Source organism: Asterias amurensis, chromosome 6 (assembly GCF_032118995.1).
Source record: "Asterias amurensis chromosome 6, ASM3211899v1".
Lineage (NCBI taxonomy): Eukaryota > Metazoa > Echinodermata > Asteroidea > Forcipulatida > Asteriidae > Asterias > Asterias amurensis.
The window spans coordinates 7951233-7970282 of NC_092653.1; the positions used below are offsets into that span (position 1 = coordinate 7951233).

General features: G+C 38.2%; 2 protein-coding genes across 4 annotated transcripts in view; both read left to right on the forward strand.

The window, feature by feature from the left end:
* The first annotated feature begins 175 nt into the window (after positions 1–175).
* LOC139939191 (alpha-(1,3)-fucosyltransferase 4-like) lies at positions 176–6246 on the forward strand. Of its 3 annotated transcripts, XM_071934969.1 has the most exons (5): positions 176–376; positions 1573–1634; positions 2942–3044; positions 3246–3308; positions 4088–6246. In XM_071934969.1, exons 4-5 carry the CDS (start codon positions 3276–3278, stop codon positions 5369–5371), a joined length of 1317 nt encoding a protein of 438 aa, XP_071791070.1. In that variant the 5' UTR covers positions 176–376; positions 1573–1634; positions 2942–3044; positions 3246–3275; the 3' UTR covers positions 5372–6246. The 3 variants fall into 3 exon arrangements, with proteins under 3 accessions (XP_071791070.1, XP_071791069.1, XP_071791071.1); XM_071934968.1 differs by lacking the exon at positions 1573–1634; XM_071934970.1 differs by lacking the exons at positions 176–376; positions 1573–1634 and adding an exon at positions 1646–1666.
* A 98-nt stretch (positions 6247–6344) lies between these two features.
* The window catches only part of LOC139939189 (LIM domain kinase 1-like), a 76121-nt gene continuing 63415 nt past the window's right edge, over positions 6345–19050 (forward strand). Inside the window, exons 1-2 of the mRNA XM_071934966.1 lie at positions 6345–6786; positions 7873–7966. Coding sequence (XP_071791067.1) covers positions 6765–6786; positions 7873–7966 — 116 coding nt within the window. The 5' untranslated portion in view covers positions 6345–6764. The remainder of the gene's footprint in view (positions 6787–7872; positions 7967–19050) is intronic.

The window sequence follows — 19050 nt, forward strand, 5'->3', positions numbered from 1 at the left end:
GTCTGGTAACCCAACCACGATTGCCAAAGTTTTGTGTGCGCTGTCATACAGTGGAGTCTGGGATCTAGTTTGAAGATCGACGTCCGTCTTGTAATTTTTTTTTTTTTTTCGTACCACACGCTGGCCAACTCTGCGATCTCCTCCGGTTCTATTTTTTAAATACCGCCCTCACACGGCAAGTAGCGAGCGAGTTATTTGGGGTCGCACTATTAAGAAAAAGACAACAATTTTTATTACAATTTTTATTATTTTTTGTATGGACGGCGGCCAGACATTCAATGTCAGAATGTGTGTGAACTGAATTGATTCCGTTAGTGGTGATTAGAACTATAGTACTGGTCTGAGGAGAAAAAATAAGAATAATGTTGGCGAAAAGGTGAGGACTTCTGTGACTATGTTAATTCAGGGGTCGAAATTAAGTGTATTTCCATGGTAGTCAGCAGGGCTAGTGACCAATAATTTTTAGTAGCCCTGATTAGATTTTGGTAGCCTGAAAGACACATTATGTCCCGCGTCACGGCTCAAACTTTACAATACACCAATAACATAGTTCTTTATTGTTTGTGATGATGATTTTTGCATTATTTTTCCACTAGCCCGTCGGGCTATCAAGCTGGAAAAATGAGTAGCCCGGCTGTAAATCTGGTAGTCCCGGGCTAGCGGGCTAGTGGCAATTTCGACCCCTGTAATTGTTATGTAATGAGCGGCTATTTTTGTTTTAAAATGGCGGCCATTTTGAAAAAAAAATTCTGACTTCAATTCAAAGTTTATCTCCAAGTTGGAGATAAACTTTGAATTGAAGTCAGAATTTTTTTTGGAGTCCAACTTGTGGGAACATTATTTCATCAGTCACGATGATATTTAAGTAGTATTTAATTACGGTTTATGAATAACAAATAATAAGGGCATGAAATTGAAAGGGTAGCGACGAGTTCTTTTAAAAAGGCCGTTTATCATGTTTATTAAAGTTTAATTTAAACCGGCAGGGTCATTGCCGTGGGGGCTAGGGCCCTAGGCTACCTAGGCTTTATTTATCGCATGGCTATGATCCTGCAAGGGTTTTTTATTTTAAACGGCAGTAAACGGCGTCACAACTCTTCCGATTCATAAATGCCCTTTTGTTAAAAATCGTTTAAAAAATGCAATTATAGGTAGGCCCCTAAATAAAGGCCCTATACTTATAGACAGACACTTTTGATTGAGTTTAACAATTGAAAATTCGAGGTTTGAAGTATTTTTTTCAAAAACTTTGTGAAGAATCTGTTTGATGCGCGTGGGTTGTGTGTACTCGCAAGCCGCTTAGTTAGAAATAAATTACGTGCATGCGCTTAGAAATAGATATCAGTCGTTACTAATTAATAGCTATGAATTGCGCGTTCTGCGTAATAATATTGGCGTACGTGCGCGCCTGACACGCAAAAGCCAGCCGGTTATAAACAGCTCCAGCTGGTCATTATCAACTGTTTAAACACCCCATCGTGATTCGCTCTCCACCAATAGGAGTAGCGACACTGTCTAGGGTATTTATGAATATGTTTAAAATGTACCAAATGGCTGCCTTTTTACTTCTAGATTTGTCAGTCAATGGGAGACTTTTTGAAAGCTCTGCCACTAGAGGGCAGCAGACCTACCAGGTAAGGGTGCACAACTCCTATAGCAAACAATGGTAAAAGTCTCTCAGCCTCTTAAAAATTAAATCAGATACATTGTCATACAACTAAACTTCAGATTTCTTCTCAATTTTTGGTAGGTCAGCATTTTGGAATTTTTGCTAATTACCCTAGAAGAAACGCTCCCAAAAACTCATGCACACCGCATGTTATCCTTAGGGAACTCGTGTCCAGTACGTCCTGTTCCAGAACAGTTTGGTTTATGCTGGCATTGTGTTATGGAAAACAAAAATAATACTAATTGGCTAAATCTAAATACAAAATCAAAAACACGCAAAACACACTTGAGGTATTATTTTGCTGTCAGTGACCGTCACTCATGCTTCTAAACTCCTATTCCTAAGTTGTTGACATAACCTGGTGAAGAGCGCCCTCTCTTGGTGATTGGCCGATAGTCTAAAGTTTCCCATTGTTTGTATTGTTGAAGGCTACTCCTTAGTCCTATCTATGAAAATGATGAGGTTCGTTTCACTATCGTCTCCACTAACCTCATACTCAGGTCTCACAACACAAACGGTTCTGGGTTTTGTACTTATCAAAATGTACTTTTGGCAAATCACAAATATCTTCTTCTTTTTTATTATCAAATCTTTCCCAAATTAGGCTCTTTGTGTTCTTTGAACTCTCATATTGACCTTGCAGTGGTCCAGAAAATCCGCTCCGCATTTTCAAAAATTGTAAAAAAAAATTATAAATTCATACTGTCATTTAGTTTTACTGCTACGTACAACAAAATTTATGCTTTGTGTACAAAACATGTCCACGCCTCTGGGAACCACAAAGTGTACGTAGTGTCCTGTTACTTTTAAATAGCTGCTGCCAGCAACAAATCAACAGCCCTGAAAGTCACTTTATCTCCACACTTATTATGCTCAGTAAATTGGTGCTTAAATCAAGTGTGGACACAGCTGGGCGCTTTCACAGAGCCAGTGCACCAATCAAGCGTCGGTACAGCTGGGCGTTCACAGCCCAGGTACTATAAAGCAAAAGTGGATGCAGCTGGGCGTTCATAACCATTGACTATTACAGGCATGTGAGACTTTCTCTTTTCGAGTCAGCTGATTTCCTCTTTTTTGGTTTTGATTTTTCTCTTTTTGACTTTACTTTCTGTGTACAAATGTATAGGAATATAATCTTTTCCTCTTTTTTTTTTGCCCAGTTTTCTCTTTTCCTCTTTTTTCATGGATAGTTACTCATATGCCTGCTATGACCAAAACCTATTGACTAGGGATACTGCTCACATTAACTATTGTGTTTATGTTTCCATCCAGCCTTGGCCACGGATAAAGGGTTCCTATATAGGGTCTGCTGTTCAACCATGGAGTTAAACTGAAGACTTAGGCCAGCCCCCATGCATGTGTACTTCAATTAAAGGTATGTGTTGATAAAAAGACGAAACTCTTGAAAAATATTTTGAATACGGCCACCACTTTTTTTTATTGTGAAATAATAGGACTAATATTATTTTTTCCAAATGAGAAAAAAATTGGACAATAACGCTTTTTCAACGACGTTAAATTTAACAATGCAATTGAACAATGGTTGTCATTTTCTTGTCTTTTTTCCCCATTGCAGGAAGTGAATGTATACAGCCACTATGTAACCATGGCGATGCCTGTAACAAGACGCTTCTGTGCGGTATGTACATTTCAGAAACAATTGGTTTTAACATTTCTTTTCTTTTCTTTACATTACTGGAAGGATTGACAAAATTTAGGATTTTGGTGTGGTGATTTGTCTTGGCTCATATTTATTTGAGAGGACTACTGTCAAAGTTTTTCATAATCTTCATTAGGCCAAAAAAAAAAAAATAACAGTTGATCGTTCCCGCCCGCATCCTTTTTTGGGGCCGCATCCTTTTTTTTACTATTTGCTATTTTTTTTTTTTTTTTTTATCCATCTTTTCAAAAGGACTGGCCTAGGAGCTTTTCCCGAATCTAACGCGATGCTCTCGAACACTTGTAACCGTCTGTTTCATAAAACAATATTAGTGAATGCCTACCAGTAAATCTTTTTAGTGTTATCAGACCCTGTTCGTGTTAGACATGTTAGTGTTAACACAGGTCCTCATGCATCTAATATAGTAGGTATAAATAAGTTTGCGGTTGATTCAAACTGAAGAATTGGTGGCCTGTTTGATTTGAAATACTTACCGGCCATCTTAAAAAAAATAGTAAATAGTAAATAGTAAGGCCCTCATCCTCCTCTTTTATGAAAAATCCGGACGATCAACTGGTATTTTTTTGTTATTCGGCCTCACGATGAAATTGGCAAGTTAGGTTCTACAGCGCTTTATATATTCTTGTGGTTTATTTCTTGTTATTTAACCCTTAACTTCTCCACTACATATGACATTTCACTGCAGATAATATATTTACGATTATTTAAAAAGAGTTGTTTTCTCCTCCATTTTTCAGATATTATCATTGGTCGCCTTAGCCGCCTCAGTCGCCGTGTACTTTGTCATATTTGGCTCAGTGGCTCATCTCAAAATGTCAGCCAGAATGAAGACTGGCGACATCATGATGATAAACGCAGATAGTGCATCAAGGAGACACTCCAAAAAGGTTACTAATCAAAGGGTGATCGATCGCAGCCAGGCAAAAGTCAAACAGTATAATGTCCTGATATTTGGTGAGAGCCGAACTATGTCACAGAATATAGGATTCCTTGAGAAAGATAGTTCCAGCGGACAGTGGCAGTACAATGGAACATGCTACAATCATAAAACAAACTTGAGAATAGTGATGGGCAGCCACGTGAAAGATTTTATCGACCAAGATGTGACAATTTTGAACATGGATGAAAACAAATTGCGGAACAACCTGGAGATGCTGCAAACCATGACGATTGATCCGGTGCAAGCGTGGATTTTTTACGGGAGGGAGCCTCTGATAAGAATGAGGTGGCGGACCCCTGGCCTCGGTATCTTGCCTCTGCATGGGATATGGTCCCACTACAACAACTCTGAAGTTCTAATGAAGTATGGTTACACTGTGCCCGGTAAACCGATGATGCGGATGAACGTCTCGATTGACTATTGGTCACAGGGAAAGACAAAGCTTGTTTCTTGGATGGCGCGAAATTGCTGGGAAACATTTTGGCCCAGAAGCGCTTTCGTCAAGGAACTTCAAAAACACATTCCGGTTGACGTGTATGGTGCTTGTGGAACCCTGGAATGCTTGCCAAGACTATCGAAAGAGTGCCAAAAGCGTCTTCAAGCGTACAAATTTTACTTGGCGTTGGAGAGTGCCGAATGTGATGATTACACCACGGAGAAATTCTGGGAGACGGCACTTATGAATAACGTCGTTCCCGTCGTCCACGGTGCGCAGAGGGAGTGCTACAGTCGAGAGGCACCGCCGGGATCTTACATCTATGTCGGTGACTTCCCCTCTATCAAAGCCCTCGCTGATTACCTGATTCTTCTCAATAACGAACCTGACTTGTACGCCAAGTACTTCCAGTGGCAGTACCAAGTGAGCATCAGGGAGCCCAAACAAATCAGATCTCCTCTGCATTTTGAGCTGTTCTGTAGCATTATACCCTTCATAGACAAAGTGAAGGAACAGAAATTACTCAAAAGGCCGCTTTCTTCATTCCAGTACTTTTCATCTTGTAGAAATCTGAAGGGGAAAGATGAAACATTCAGACCCTATACGAAAACTCGTATCGCACAGTGGGATCCTGAGAGATGGTGATTAACCCAAACAAATATATTCAAAAATTTACATTATGAACTATTTATTGACTTTTAATTTAAACTAGTGACTATGAATTTATGTGAATAGTAATTTATACATATACAACTCTCAGTATATTTTTATTTAATCTGTTAGATCGGAGTAGTATCAACTGAAATTTCATTCGTATCAAGCAATATTTTAAATAACTTATTATTAAATAGAGTGTTATTAAGTTGCCCTATCGCTTATCACTGTTATGGCATTCCCTAAATAACAAAAGAAAATTCAAACAAATGTGTTTGGAAATCTTAGGTTTCCAGTGCTCCCAAGTCCTGCTATATCCTCTTTGCCAAAATTAAGAATTCAGAAGGACTGGAGGGGTGTATACTTGAACTAACGCTTACCAATGTAATGGCATTCTAATTTTGTCCAAGTTGGTGTGGAATTTGGCAAGGAGTTAGCCTTTAGTCAAGGCGCACGCGGCACACCGGATGGCACGCCAGCCCCAAAAATGTAATGCACGAAAAAAGACTATCACCGCAAGCGGCAAAGCCGCGAAGCGCCTTTACCAACTCTTTTTGGGGGCCTTATGTTTTTCTTTACATTTGCCAACGATTTTGGTGGGAGAAAATGTAACGAGTTTGATCGAATGTTCTTGTGACATCATGCAAGTAATTGTGGCTTCTTATTGGCCAGCAACTCACCACGCTAAGTAATATGCATTACATTTTCTCCCACCAAAATCATTGGCAAATGTAAAGAAAAACATAAGGCCCCAAAACATAAGGCCCCATAACTTTGTTTGTACCGAAAGTGTATAATGGCTTTAAAGATAAAAAACACCTGATGTCTTGTTCTTCGAGTCCGAGTTTTTGAGAATAAAAGTATTTGTTACCAATGATACAAGGCAGACAAATCTTAATCTGATTATTTTTTCTCTAAGTGGATGTGGGGGGGGGGATTTGGTACATCGACGAGATCCATTTGCTCATCCATCAACGTAAAGTTTTTGCATTCTGGGGAAGGACAACAATGTCTTTGAGAAACAATATACAAAATCGCTTGATATTGTGCCTCAGAAACAATCAATTCCTGTCACAATTGAGAGGAGGGGCGGAGTTTCAATCAACTTTCATCTTGCTTCGGCACAATCTAGACAAAGAGGGCGCTGCATTCTGCCATCTAATAATGGCACCTAATGTAAACAACTATAAGTGTGTGTACATACATAGGTACATGTATGGACACTCATTGTGTACGAGGTGGGCGGTTTACGCGATCTATATTCCTCGGCGGCAGTCACACACACATGTCAACAATACTGCCATTTATAAACGAGTTGACAGTTGGACACGCGAACGTTTTGTTCTGATGGCATTGTGAGAGATTTAACCGTCCAGTCGTCAACATGGGTTCTGAAGAAGATAACGGTACGTGTTTAAGAAGTCTGAATAGCATGAATAGGGGGTAGAAAGAGCCATTTACACAAGCCAATAAAACCATGAATGGACACTTGCGATTGTTTCGTGAGCTGTGTCGTGCGTGGACTTTTGGTCAAGCTGTGCACCACACTGTTTGTGCACCCATGCCATGTGTGTTTGTTTTCAATAAAACTTGATAGGTGCGCCTACCGGAGTGTGAATTTTGAACTGCGACTCGTTCTCAACTTCATATGTTGTTGTTTGGTTGAGGGTTTGAGTGAGAGTCTCAGTCTGTCTCACCACGGACATGGTCTGACTCCTGTTCAAAAGAGAGAATACGATAATTTTGAGTTATTTGAAAGTGTAAATTTGTTTGTTTATTTTTTAGTAATTAACAGTACTGAAACATCTATTCTTAGTTTTGTTTGACCAAAACAGAATACAAAATTGTAAATTCATTCACAATTCATTCATTCAATTGAAAAAGTATAGAACTAGAAGCATTCAGCTCCTTTTGTGTGAAACTAAGTTTAACTAAGTATGATGCTACTAGAACTACTTGTACAAAATAAGGACAAGTAACTTGCTCGCTGTACTCCTTTTTTCAAAATTCTGACATCTTCGTACTTTCTCAGTAAACCTTCGAATTTAAACAGGTGCCCTGACTACGGGGTGCATGCAGCGATAGATCACGTGGCCACGTACCAGGTTTGCCGCTAATGCATTATTGTTCGAGATTAATAATGTATTTTTGATCATCAGGTGTAGAAGAAGAGATGTGCCAAAGTTTAACAGCCATAGCACACTCAGGACTTTTAAATAACACACGGTACCCGCAGAATTTGTCGTGTTGCCTGTGCTTTTGCTGTGGTGCCCTTTGCAAAGTTCCAATGCAAATTTACATTTTCCTCATGAGTGCTCATTACCGTAAAAAAATTGCTGTGCCCCTTCGAGATTGAAATTCAAGGCCTGATAGCTCTTACATCATGTGCTAGTTGTCTCAACAACTGCACTCTTTATTAGTCTTGCATTATTATTTTTTGAAAACTCAACTGCTCCAGAATTGGTACTCATTTATACATCTTTGTTTATCAGGTGTGGATCCAGTATGCATGTTCTGTTCTCATAAGATAGCGGACGAGCATTATGTTCAAGCTCTGCAGATGGAATGGCACATCCACTGTTTCAAGTAAGTCAAAACACTTAACTACCTAATCCTACCGACTAATAGACCTTAATGCATTGACGTCATCCAGCCGCCATCCTAGAGGTAAAAGGATAACGAAACAATCTAAACACACAGATTTGAACGCGGGGCGCACAGGTTTGGCCAATGAACGGTCCTTTTTTTACCACTAGGTGAGGGCGCCCTACTGATATGACATCACGTGCATAGGTCTATTTCCACATACAGGGCTCGAGGTTAAAGAAAGATTTATCCGCAAGAATTTCAGTCTTGTAGCCTGGAGTTTTATTGGTCTTGAAATGCCTTTAACAAGACGTAATTTGTTTCTGTTTTATTATATTATGTACAATTTTAAGGGACGTGTGGAATGGAAAAGTCAAAAAGTAAAATTGGTAAAAACTTATTTTTGTCAATTTTAAGGCGACCTTCTTTTGTGACTTGTATTAGTTTGGCTTGGTTTGCTCAGTTTCAGGATATAAATTGTTTCCTTGTCAATTTTTTTCTGGCATCTTTTTCCATTTCTCTTAGCGACAATCTTTGCAAGAGCCTCACTTTTGTTCTCATTCATATCGACATTTGCTTTTCTGGACAAATTTCATAGGCCATTTATTCAGAACGATGTGTATAGTATAACAATCGGCAACAAACACAACGTCCGTAGCTGGCCATTGCAAACTGGTTTCATACTATGAATACATTCATTCAACGTCGTTATTACCTTCCCAAGCATTCGAGACCTATTGTGAAAAAAAAAAAAAATGAGATATAAACGTGATTCTTTTCACACTGTGTACACGCCCTTGTGAATGAGCAACGCCAGAACATACATTCAATATTAACACAGACTTATTGTACTGTATTTTTTTGTGTACAGTCTAGTCTACATTCAGTCAATGGTTTCCACAGCTGTTGTTACTCACAAACATTGTCTCCATTTTTGTTAGGTTTTAATTTCTGTCTTCATTGATTCACACACTTGAATCAAGAAAAAACGATTTAAATTGCACTTTTTGAAGTTCGCATTCTGTATTTGGGATGATAAATATTTTCTTTTTGTGAGTGTGGATAATTTAAAACTCTTTCAGTTTTTTTAAGCCTGATATTGTTAAGCGGTATGTCAGTCCCCACCTCTTGGGGCCAATTTCATAGCGCTGCATAATGGTAGGCAATTTTGTGATTTAACTAAGCATCTCACAAGGTAGTCAGGAAAACTAGGCAGCCAACTAAGTGCTCTTTCCATTGCATTACAACATCATTCATTTGCTTGGAAGTTGAAACCAGTGAGCGTTGGAAGGTTAGCATGCCTTTATCTGTGCTTACAGTAAGCAGAGAGCTACATGAAATCATTCAGTAAACACAAAATCTACTGTTTTAGCAGTTTCTAGGCCCATTTTCTGGGCCCAATTTCTACATCTTAGAAATTGGGCCCAGATTATATTACAAAAAAATTTTCATTCAGAGATATTTTTCTTCCACATTAAAAAATAAGCATTCCTTCATCATCATAGACGATGTCTTTAGGACTGTCGTGAAAACATCGTAGTGCAAGACACATTATTGCGGATCATCAACTACCAGAATGTTTATTTGTAATTTTTATTGAAAACAAGAAGATGAAATTCGTGAAAAACATTGGTAAAGCATCAGCCCTCTCCTCACAATTCCCCAAGATAAAAGTACACAGGTATAATCATTTTGGTTTTACCAAAGTTGTACATTGATGTGTGTTAACACTGTATACTCAGTACTTTTCCCGAGTTCTGTGAAAGAATCACAGGCATATTACTTGGTTTAATGTTAGTTATGTTTCTAAACGCTTGAGCCAGTCTCGTTGAATTGCTAATTAATATTCACAGTTACATACATGCCGAGACAAAAGATCATCCCAAGGCATACTGTTACAGTATTACTGTATGACGACAGCACATTCTAGCGCAATGTTGCAAACATTCTGCAGTGTACAGTTTCATGTCCCCATTTGGTGTCAGTCAGCGATTCCTTAAAGGCTTCTCGTCTGTTATTTACTTTCAAAAAATAAACTTAATGCAACCTGTGATTTGCATTGATGGGAAAGTTGGCTCAGGCACTTGCAATGCTGCCTCACCCCCTCCACTCTTAACAGTGCTCCACTGGCGGAAAGCTTCTTAAGAAAAGGAAAAAAAGATGGTGTCCAGACAAAATTCTCACCAAGTGGTTTGTGATAAGTTACGTTAGTTCCATGTTGAAAAGCATTCATGAAAGAAGAAACACTTCTCCAGAAATATTTTGTTCAGGGACACGAAGGCAAGGACCTGGGCAACTTTAGGCCAGATGTGTGAAGACATGCAGACCTGTGTGGAGGCCAATTTGTTTGTTGAATTTGTGGTTAAAACTTCCTTAAAGTTTTAACATAAATCAGGGATTTGTTGTTTCAAACTTCTTCCTATTTGTATTCCTATTGGTACTTTAGTAATGTTAGCCACAAGTCCTGGGGTGGATTTCACAAAGGTAGTCCTAACTTAGGACTAGTCCTAGGCAATGCTAAGAGATAGGACCAGTCCTAAGTTAGGATGAGTTACTGGTCCTAACTTAGGACCAGTCCCATCTCTTAGCATTGCCTAAGACTAGTCCTTAGTTAGGACTACCTTTGTGAAATCCACCCCTGTACAATTGGTAAATGTACACAGCTATGTATGTGTAAGGCCTCTTTGATTTGAAATTGGTGCTGCTCTTTCTGGAAGGCAAACTCTGGGTTTCGTCCCTGCCTCGCGTCTTTTTTGTGTACCAAGGTTTGAATCCAACTTTGCACCAGAGCTTTGGTTTTAGGTCCTTAGGCCTATCCCTATGTGTGTGTGGGTTTTCCCCCAGGATGGGGTTTTTCCTCCCACATTTGGTATGTCTTCATTATCGTCTCTTCATGAGTATCTTCAGGCCTACACGTCACAGAGCAAGGAACTTTAGAGGGCTCCTCAGTATTATTACCAGAGAGATTTAGAATTTAAATTATTATTAACTTCATAATCAAGTACGACATCAGGAATAGCTACTTTGTTTGCTGTGGCCACACTCAGAAATCCGCTCGAAAAATAACAAACTATCAAAACAACAACATCACCAAACAAACAAACCCTCCCCCCCCCCCTAAAAAAAAAAACTGACGTGTAGTGCAATAAGTATAATTTGGTAAATGTTTTGAAAGCCTTTTTTCAGGGGGCTGAGATTCAAAAACATCTTGATAATGTGGATTCTTTTTAACAAACATGAAAGGTACAAATGGATCCACATTTAAAGGCACTGGATACTATTGGTAATTACTCAAAATAATTGTTAGGTATAAAAACTTGAATGGTAATAAGCAATGGAGAGCAAATGGCTCCCTCTGAAGTAACGTAGTTTTTGAGAAAGAAGTCATTTCTCACTATTTGAATTGAAATCAAACTTTGAGGTCTCAAAATCAAATTCGTGGAAAAAAGATTTTTTCTCAAAACATCACTTTAGAGAGAGCTGTTTCTCACAATGTTTTGTACTATCAACCTCTCCCCATTACTCGTTATATTACCAGGTTAGGTTTTATGCTTATAATTATTTTGAGTGATTACCTGCCTTTAAATTACTCCAAAGGCGATTATCATGATACAATAACATTTTTTTTTTTAATTTACAAAAAAGGAGACTCAACCCTTCGGTGGGGACTGTAATCCAATCCAATTTGAGTGCACTCTGTTTTTTTTTTCTGTTTTTTTATTGGAATTAATTTGCACTGACACAATCAAATAGCCATAACACTTTCTGTTTCACAAGTTATTTCTAGGAAACTCCAGTTGAGCTTATTAAATCTCAAATGAATTATAATTAAAAGGGGGCACCAGCAGAAACAGCCAGCATCGGTAAAAAGGATTTCCTTAAATGTCCTTTCTCTATGCTTAATACACACCTCAGGCAGTGATTTCAGTTCAATGCTCCTAATAAACTGATTAAAACCTACGTGTAAATGTAGTAACAACAAGATATTTTGCTTTTATAGTTCAACTCACCTGGTAGAGCTGTTTTTGAATCACAAAAAGTAGCTACTGCCCAAGCACGAATTTGATTTTGAGACCTCAAGTTTAGAATTTGAGGTCTGGGAATCAAGCATCTGAAAGCACACAACTTCGTTTGACAAGGGTGTTCTTTTCTTTCATAGTTATCTCCCAACTCCAACGACCAATCAAGCTCAATTTTCTTGTTTGTTATGTTATGCATATAAATACACTGTATGTTGAGATACACCAAGTGAGAAGACTGGTCTTTGACAAATACCAATAGTGTCCAAAAATTGTCTTAAACACTACAAATGTAACATCTTTGATCGGTTATCATGTTCACTGTAACTAAGCAAAAATCTTTGTGAGCAAACGTTTTGCTTCAGCAGCTCTTTGAAAATTGGCCTTGCAGTGGTGTTTCCAGGATGATTGTAAGTTGCATTATTTGTCTCTTCCGTGAATTTTCTCTTGTCTAATTCATAAGCCAGAGCTCCGAGCACCAATGTGGTGTTCATGTGGTTTGGATTAGAGTTCAGAAAAACGTGGATTCACTATTAGATTGGTCTCCTCTTAATTTGAGTGTATTTTTTGGAGAGATTACACGTTTTGCTTAGTGATCCTTCTGAACTAGCTTGATGATTCCGTAATCACTTCTCCTGGAGCTATCACAAGAATTATTGATAAAACACGTTCCACATGTTTATCCCTTCTTGCCCAACATCAGTCATTTGACGAATGAATGGTATACACATAATACACAATTCCTGTGGGAAATCAATTAATGTGGGTGCATTGGTCAGTTTAATTTTATATATTATTACACGTACTGCATTTCTGTTACTCTTTAGGTAGTTTCTGATATTCTGACATGGTTTTTTTAAAAAGGCAGTGGACACTATTGGTAATTAGTCAAAACAATTATTAGCATAAAACCTTTCTTGGTGACGAGTAATGGGTAGAGGTTGATGGTATAAAACATTGTGAGAAACGGCTCCCTCTGAAGTGACGTAGTTTTCGAGAAAGAAGTAATTTTCCACGAATTTGATTTCGAGACCTTAAGTTTAGAATTTGAGGTCTCCACGAATTTGATTTCGAGACCTCAAGTTTAGAATTTGAGGTCTCGAAATCAAGCATCTGAAAGCACACAAGTTCGTGTGACAAGGGTATTTTTTCTTTCATTATTATCTCGCAACTTCGACGACCGATTGAGCTCAAACTTTCACAGGTTGGTTATTTTATGTATGTTGAGATACACCAAATGAGAAGACTGGTCTTTGACAATTACCAAAAGTGTCCACTGTCTTTAATGGGTTTTATTTTTGACCAGGTGCAGTTTCTGTTCTGATCTAAAAATTCAAATTTACGGATATCAAACCCAAAACAAGATTCATGTCAATAAGTTCAGAAATCAGAAATCAGCCAACATTGAGCACTGAAAGGTCAGGTTTCTGTAATTTTCTGTGAATTAGATTTAAACCAGTGGGGTGAAAGTGCTGGAACCACAGTACATTAACATCAAATTGAAAGAAAGTTAGGATTGGTTTATCCTGATTTAAATATTTAATATCCTATGTGCCCTTCCAACATGCCACCCCCCCTTCTTCTTGCCCTGAAAATAAGCATTGGTGTTTGCTTTTGTATTTGATTGCCTTTTTGCACATTGTTGTTTTCCAAAATCTTTTTTTTTTCCTTCTCCAAAATCATTGTTTTCTGAGGCCGTGTATGGCATTATTTGTAGACAACAAAAACATGGTGGGAGCGTTTGTCAAATTTCATATCGTCCAGGTTGTACAGTGTCATTAGTGTTTCTGTGCTTGCTTCACAATACTTTGATTGCCTTGCACACATCTATATTTTTCAAAATATTAAATTGACATTTCATAGGATGTTTATAACGCACTATTTGTAGGCAACAAAAACATGGTGGGATTGTTTGTCGAACATTAGTGTTTCTGTGCTTGCTTCACAATACTTTGATTGCCTTGCACACATCTATGTTTTTCAAAATATTAAATTGACATTTCATAGGATGTTTATAACGCACTATTTGTAGGCAACAAAAACATGGTGGGATTGTTTGTCGAACATCATACTGTCCAGGTTGTGTATAGTGTCATTAGTGCTTTGGCGCTTAAATAAAGCATGCTTTATTGATTGCCTTTCACACATTTTTTTTTCTCCATCACATTAAATTGACTTTATTAAAATGCCATATTTGTAGACAACATTATAAAAACATGGTGGGAGTATTTGTCGTCTGACATACCGTCCAAGCCGTAAAGTGTCATTAGTGCATGATGGTCTAAAGGGAACCAGGGAACCGCACTCTCTGGCTGTGTGACCCAGTGAGGTTATTCCCTCGAGGCACCATGACTAGCTCTGGAGATTGTCTATTGATTAAAAAACAGAGGCATCCCTCGTAAAAAAAAACATAATTTTTAAAAACCCACGCTGCTGGTCAGAGTATCAGAACCTAGTTTGTGATTTTTTTGCACAGACACGTTTCTTCGTCTTTCGATGTTTGCCAGAAGGCGAATGTTTGACGGAGTGTATTTTACACAAAGACAGGTCATACAAAAATAGATTACTTATAAATGCCACCCTGTAGGAATGATTGGACGGCCTTCAACAAAAAACAGGCTCTGTGCTGGTGTACAATAGCTATAAATATCATGTAGACCTGCAATATACAATGAAGATAAAGATCAGTACAATCGAACAATGTGTCTCGGGCTAGCCTCCATGTTTGTACACAGCAAAAAATTGGTATAGAGTTCGTCAAACTGTGGTTTTAACAACTTAAGTGCATTCTTCAATTTGTTATTTATTGAATTAATTTATGAACAAATTCTAAAACTATTTAAGTTTCAAGCCTCTCTTTCGCTCATAACTTGATCAAAGCCTGGCAATTATTTATTCTATAAACCGAACCGAATTATAAGAAATCTAGCATTAAAACTGTGGTAAACATGAAGGGTGAACCCTTTTTCGAGGGGGGGGGGGGGACACCTCTGGCCAGTTTAAACTGTAGTTTCCATTTCTAGTTTAAACTGTAGATTCTCAAATAAGCCCCCTTTCAGCGCTGCTACTTTTTATAAGTAAATCTGATGTGAATGCAAAAAAAAATACCTATTGTCTGTCTGTAAGAAAACAGTTTTCAAAACATTGACATTAACTACATTAAAAAAGCTCATAAAAATGTAAAATTTTATTCTAGTAATTGATAACCCGCATTCAAACAGTGCCACTAAGCAAAGGTCAAGCACCACCCAACCCCCAAATTGTATCAAATTCAAATTTCACACTTTGATGTTTACTTTTCCTTGCCCAATATTTTTCTTTCTGATCTATTGTTGTCAGAACCACCGTTACAATAGCGACATTCAGTTGCCGGTGACCCGTGTCCCCGATCAAAGTGCAAACATTATATCACTGTCAAAGAGTGCTGTAATCTTTATGCAGTTTTTGTTTCCTCGTTTTTCTAGTTTACTCCATGAAAAAAAGTTTACTTATTGCTGATCGATTGTACACTATGGATATCCAAGGTTGAATCCATACACCAGCAAAAATGTAATAAAGATGTTTTCCGTTACAAAAAAGTAGTATAATATAAATGGTATTAATTTTGTTTACCCATATACACCGATGTGTGTAAGCACTGTATACTCAATACTTTCCCGAGCTCTGTGAAAAAAAAATCACAGGCATATTTATTACTCGGGTGGGATTCGAACCCACGACCTTTGCAATTCCAGAGGAGTGTCTTACTAGACCATCGGAACTCTCTGGTAGCAAGAGGCAGTTAATGAATTATCTTTTAAATAATATTTTCTATCCCCTATGTTGCAAATTTCCATCTATTAAATTATAAATGGTGCCACGGAGTTGGGTTTATGTACTGTCTATATAAGAAAACTTATTGGCCAATGTTAAAAGCAATTACTCTCTGCTTAGCAGCTTTAAATGTATTTAATACGATTGTACCCATGAATTGCAAACAATCCTCCCCTCCCATATTTACTTCCCTTCAGGGACAGACAAGACTTTATTTGTGGGATGTGCAAAGCAAATAAACCGGCCGATTTAATTTCATAGACTGCTGGCCCTGCAGGGGAAGGTGCAATATTTCAGTTTAAACAACTTGACCAAAAGTCAATATGTACTAGATCTATAGGGGAAAATTCAATTAGGACAGTCAAATTTGCTGATTTTGGGACTCGCCTGACCACTGAAATCACAAAAACGTTACATTTTGGGTTTTCCCTCAAGAGATGTCTTTATTCTCTATTTATCTAGCATTGTGCAAAACAAAGTGGTTTATCCAGGATGGGAATTCTTGCCTATAGTGTATTCAATTCATGCATATTGGAATAAACAATTTCTATTTTAAAGCACTTCATGTACATGTATTTCTTTCAACTGAGTTGTTGTTGTCAACTCACTTTAAAGGGTTCAGTTACGAGTCTCTAGCCATTTTGGTCGATTTCAAGTCCAAGTCAGGAAATCAATTGAATAGTATGAGTCTGAGTACGAGTGACCACTCGCTTGTTTAACTAAAGGCAAAGAACACTTATTGGTTTTTATTGGATTGTTTGAATCCTATATAAATTCATACAATGGAACCAACCTGTAAAAAAAAACATTTAAAAAGTTAAAAGCATTTTTGAGATATCGCAGAAAGTTAGGAGGTATAGCCTAATTGGTTATTGGACTACACAGTCTGCGAAATGTTTCATGCATAAAACATTTTTACAGTAGTTAACAACAAATAATATTTCACATAAAAAGTATTTGGTCCAGGAATATTTCCTGCACAGCGCACCATGCAATTTCCAGACTTTTGGAGCATTACCTTTCACCCATAAGCTGATTAGTTGGTGTTTGTTGATCCATTGATCTGACAGTAATCTGAAAATGAGATTAGTGACTGACACTTCAGAGCATGAATTGGATCCCAACCGTGAAAGGTTGTTTCTACAATTTGTTTCTAGACTGTGATTTTTACAAAGAATTTAGTTTAAGGATGCTGAGGGAGAACATGAAGGTCTCATTTTTATGCAAGATTTGTGCACAGACTATTTACGAAACAAAACAGAGTAGGCGACGAGGTCTTAAATCTGTTAAAAACTGGCAGGGTCATGGTGGCTAGGTCCTATAACGCACAGCCGCGACCCTGCAAGACAGAGCCACAAGTCTTTTGTTTCCATTCATAAGTGCCTTTTTTTGTTATAAAGCGTAATAATGTGGAAAAATCTGGAAAACCTTTCTGATTTATAGACCTAAATTGTCAATTCCTGTTACATGTCCTCAGGCTCTGTTTGGCATAGGGTATAATTGCATGCAACGCTTAATGGTTGCACGTATAAGGGCATGCTAATAGATTTTGCATTGAGTGCCTGTAATTGTATTTGTTGATTGCTTTTTGTATAAATTAGTGCCCATATGTAAAGCTAGTGAGCCAATATGCAAATGGCTATGAGTGTGAAATGCGTGTTAATAGCTCCAACTATGTTTTTATACATGTATTAGCAATTGAAAACCAATCTAATATGACTGCCTGAACTAGGATAATATGAATAAATCGTAGCCCAGAATTCTGCGGTAAGCAGAGCGATGAATTAGGCCCTGGTTTCAAGTGGATGCACCTGAAACCATCCTGACAAGAGCCATGGTAAATCACAATGGACCAGCAAGCATGCTGAAACCATAGAGTTATATATAAGAACTAGAAGGCGCACTGGTGATGCTGCTTGCACAAACGCGACGGGACCGTAAGGAGACACGCGCGCCATTCTGTACGCACGTTGAATATATGAAGTATACGTTGGAGTTTGTGTTTATTAACGCTACGCGATGCTGTTTTGTCAACTTACAAAATGGCCGCACAAACACACGCTGTGCGATGCTGTATTGTCAACTTACAAAATGGCCGCATGCGCACATGACGGGCCGCGTACATTGGCCAGTGCGCCCTCTAGTTCTTATATATAACACTATGGCTGAAACTGAGCAGCCATCAATCAGAGCGTCCTTGCTTTATGCTCAGAGTGGCAGCAGTCCCCCCCCCCCCATCACTCTCTCTGTCTTTCTCCCTCTCTCTAAACACCAAGCAAAAACTGGTTACTAGCCAACATTCAATTTTTGTTGCTTAGCAAAGAAATTTGTTCTGCATTATTTTCTGCTAAACAGCTTCATGAAATTGGGCCTTGGTTCCTAGTGAAAACCATGCTGAAATTGAAGAGCTATAGTTTAAAGCACAATAGACCCAAAACTATGCTGAAACTGAATAGCCATCATTCCGAGCGTCCTTGCTCTATGCTCAGAGCAGCAGTCTCTCTCTCTCTCCCAACACCAAGTAGCCAGTCAGACCCTCTCCCAACACCAAGTAGCCAGTCAGACTGGTAATCATCAAGTACAGGCACTTGTCAATAATCTATTATACTCTGTAATTCCCCCTACCTAGTGCTGCCTGTATGACACAATATTGACTGAGGTTGTAATCTTAGACAAGCAAAGGGGAGTTAATTGTGGTCGATTCACGGCCGCTTCACGGCACTTAATTACAGTCTGACTAGTACAGGTGTTTTCTGGCGCGTATATTTATTTGCGTGGAGACTGTATTTAAATGGCATGATTAGAGTCTGAGTAATTAGCTTTTTAACTGGAAGGGATGCTCATGTTTGCGAACTGGTATGGTCACTGGTGGATGGGGCGCAGAGTATCAAATCTTGACAGTGGGGTTTTTAATTTTGGACAAGTATTTATCATTTTCAATGAAAATAAGAAGAAGTATCACATTGAGCTGTACCTGAAAGACCTCTGGTATTGACCCTAACTGGAAGGGATGTTCACTGGTAGATGGGGCGCAGAGTATCAAATTTTGACAGTGGGATTTTTAATTTTGGACAGGGGTGTGCCATGGTATTTATCTTTTTCAATTAGAAATTTTGTTCAATTAGAAATTTTGTTCAATGAAAAATCTTTTTCAAACAGAAAGAGGAATAGGGGTATTTATATTTTTCATAGACAAATCTTTGTCAATGAAAAAAAAGAAAGAGGAATTACATTGAGCTGTACCTTGGAAAA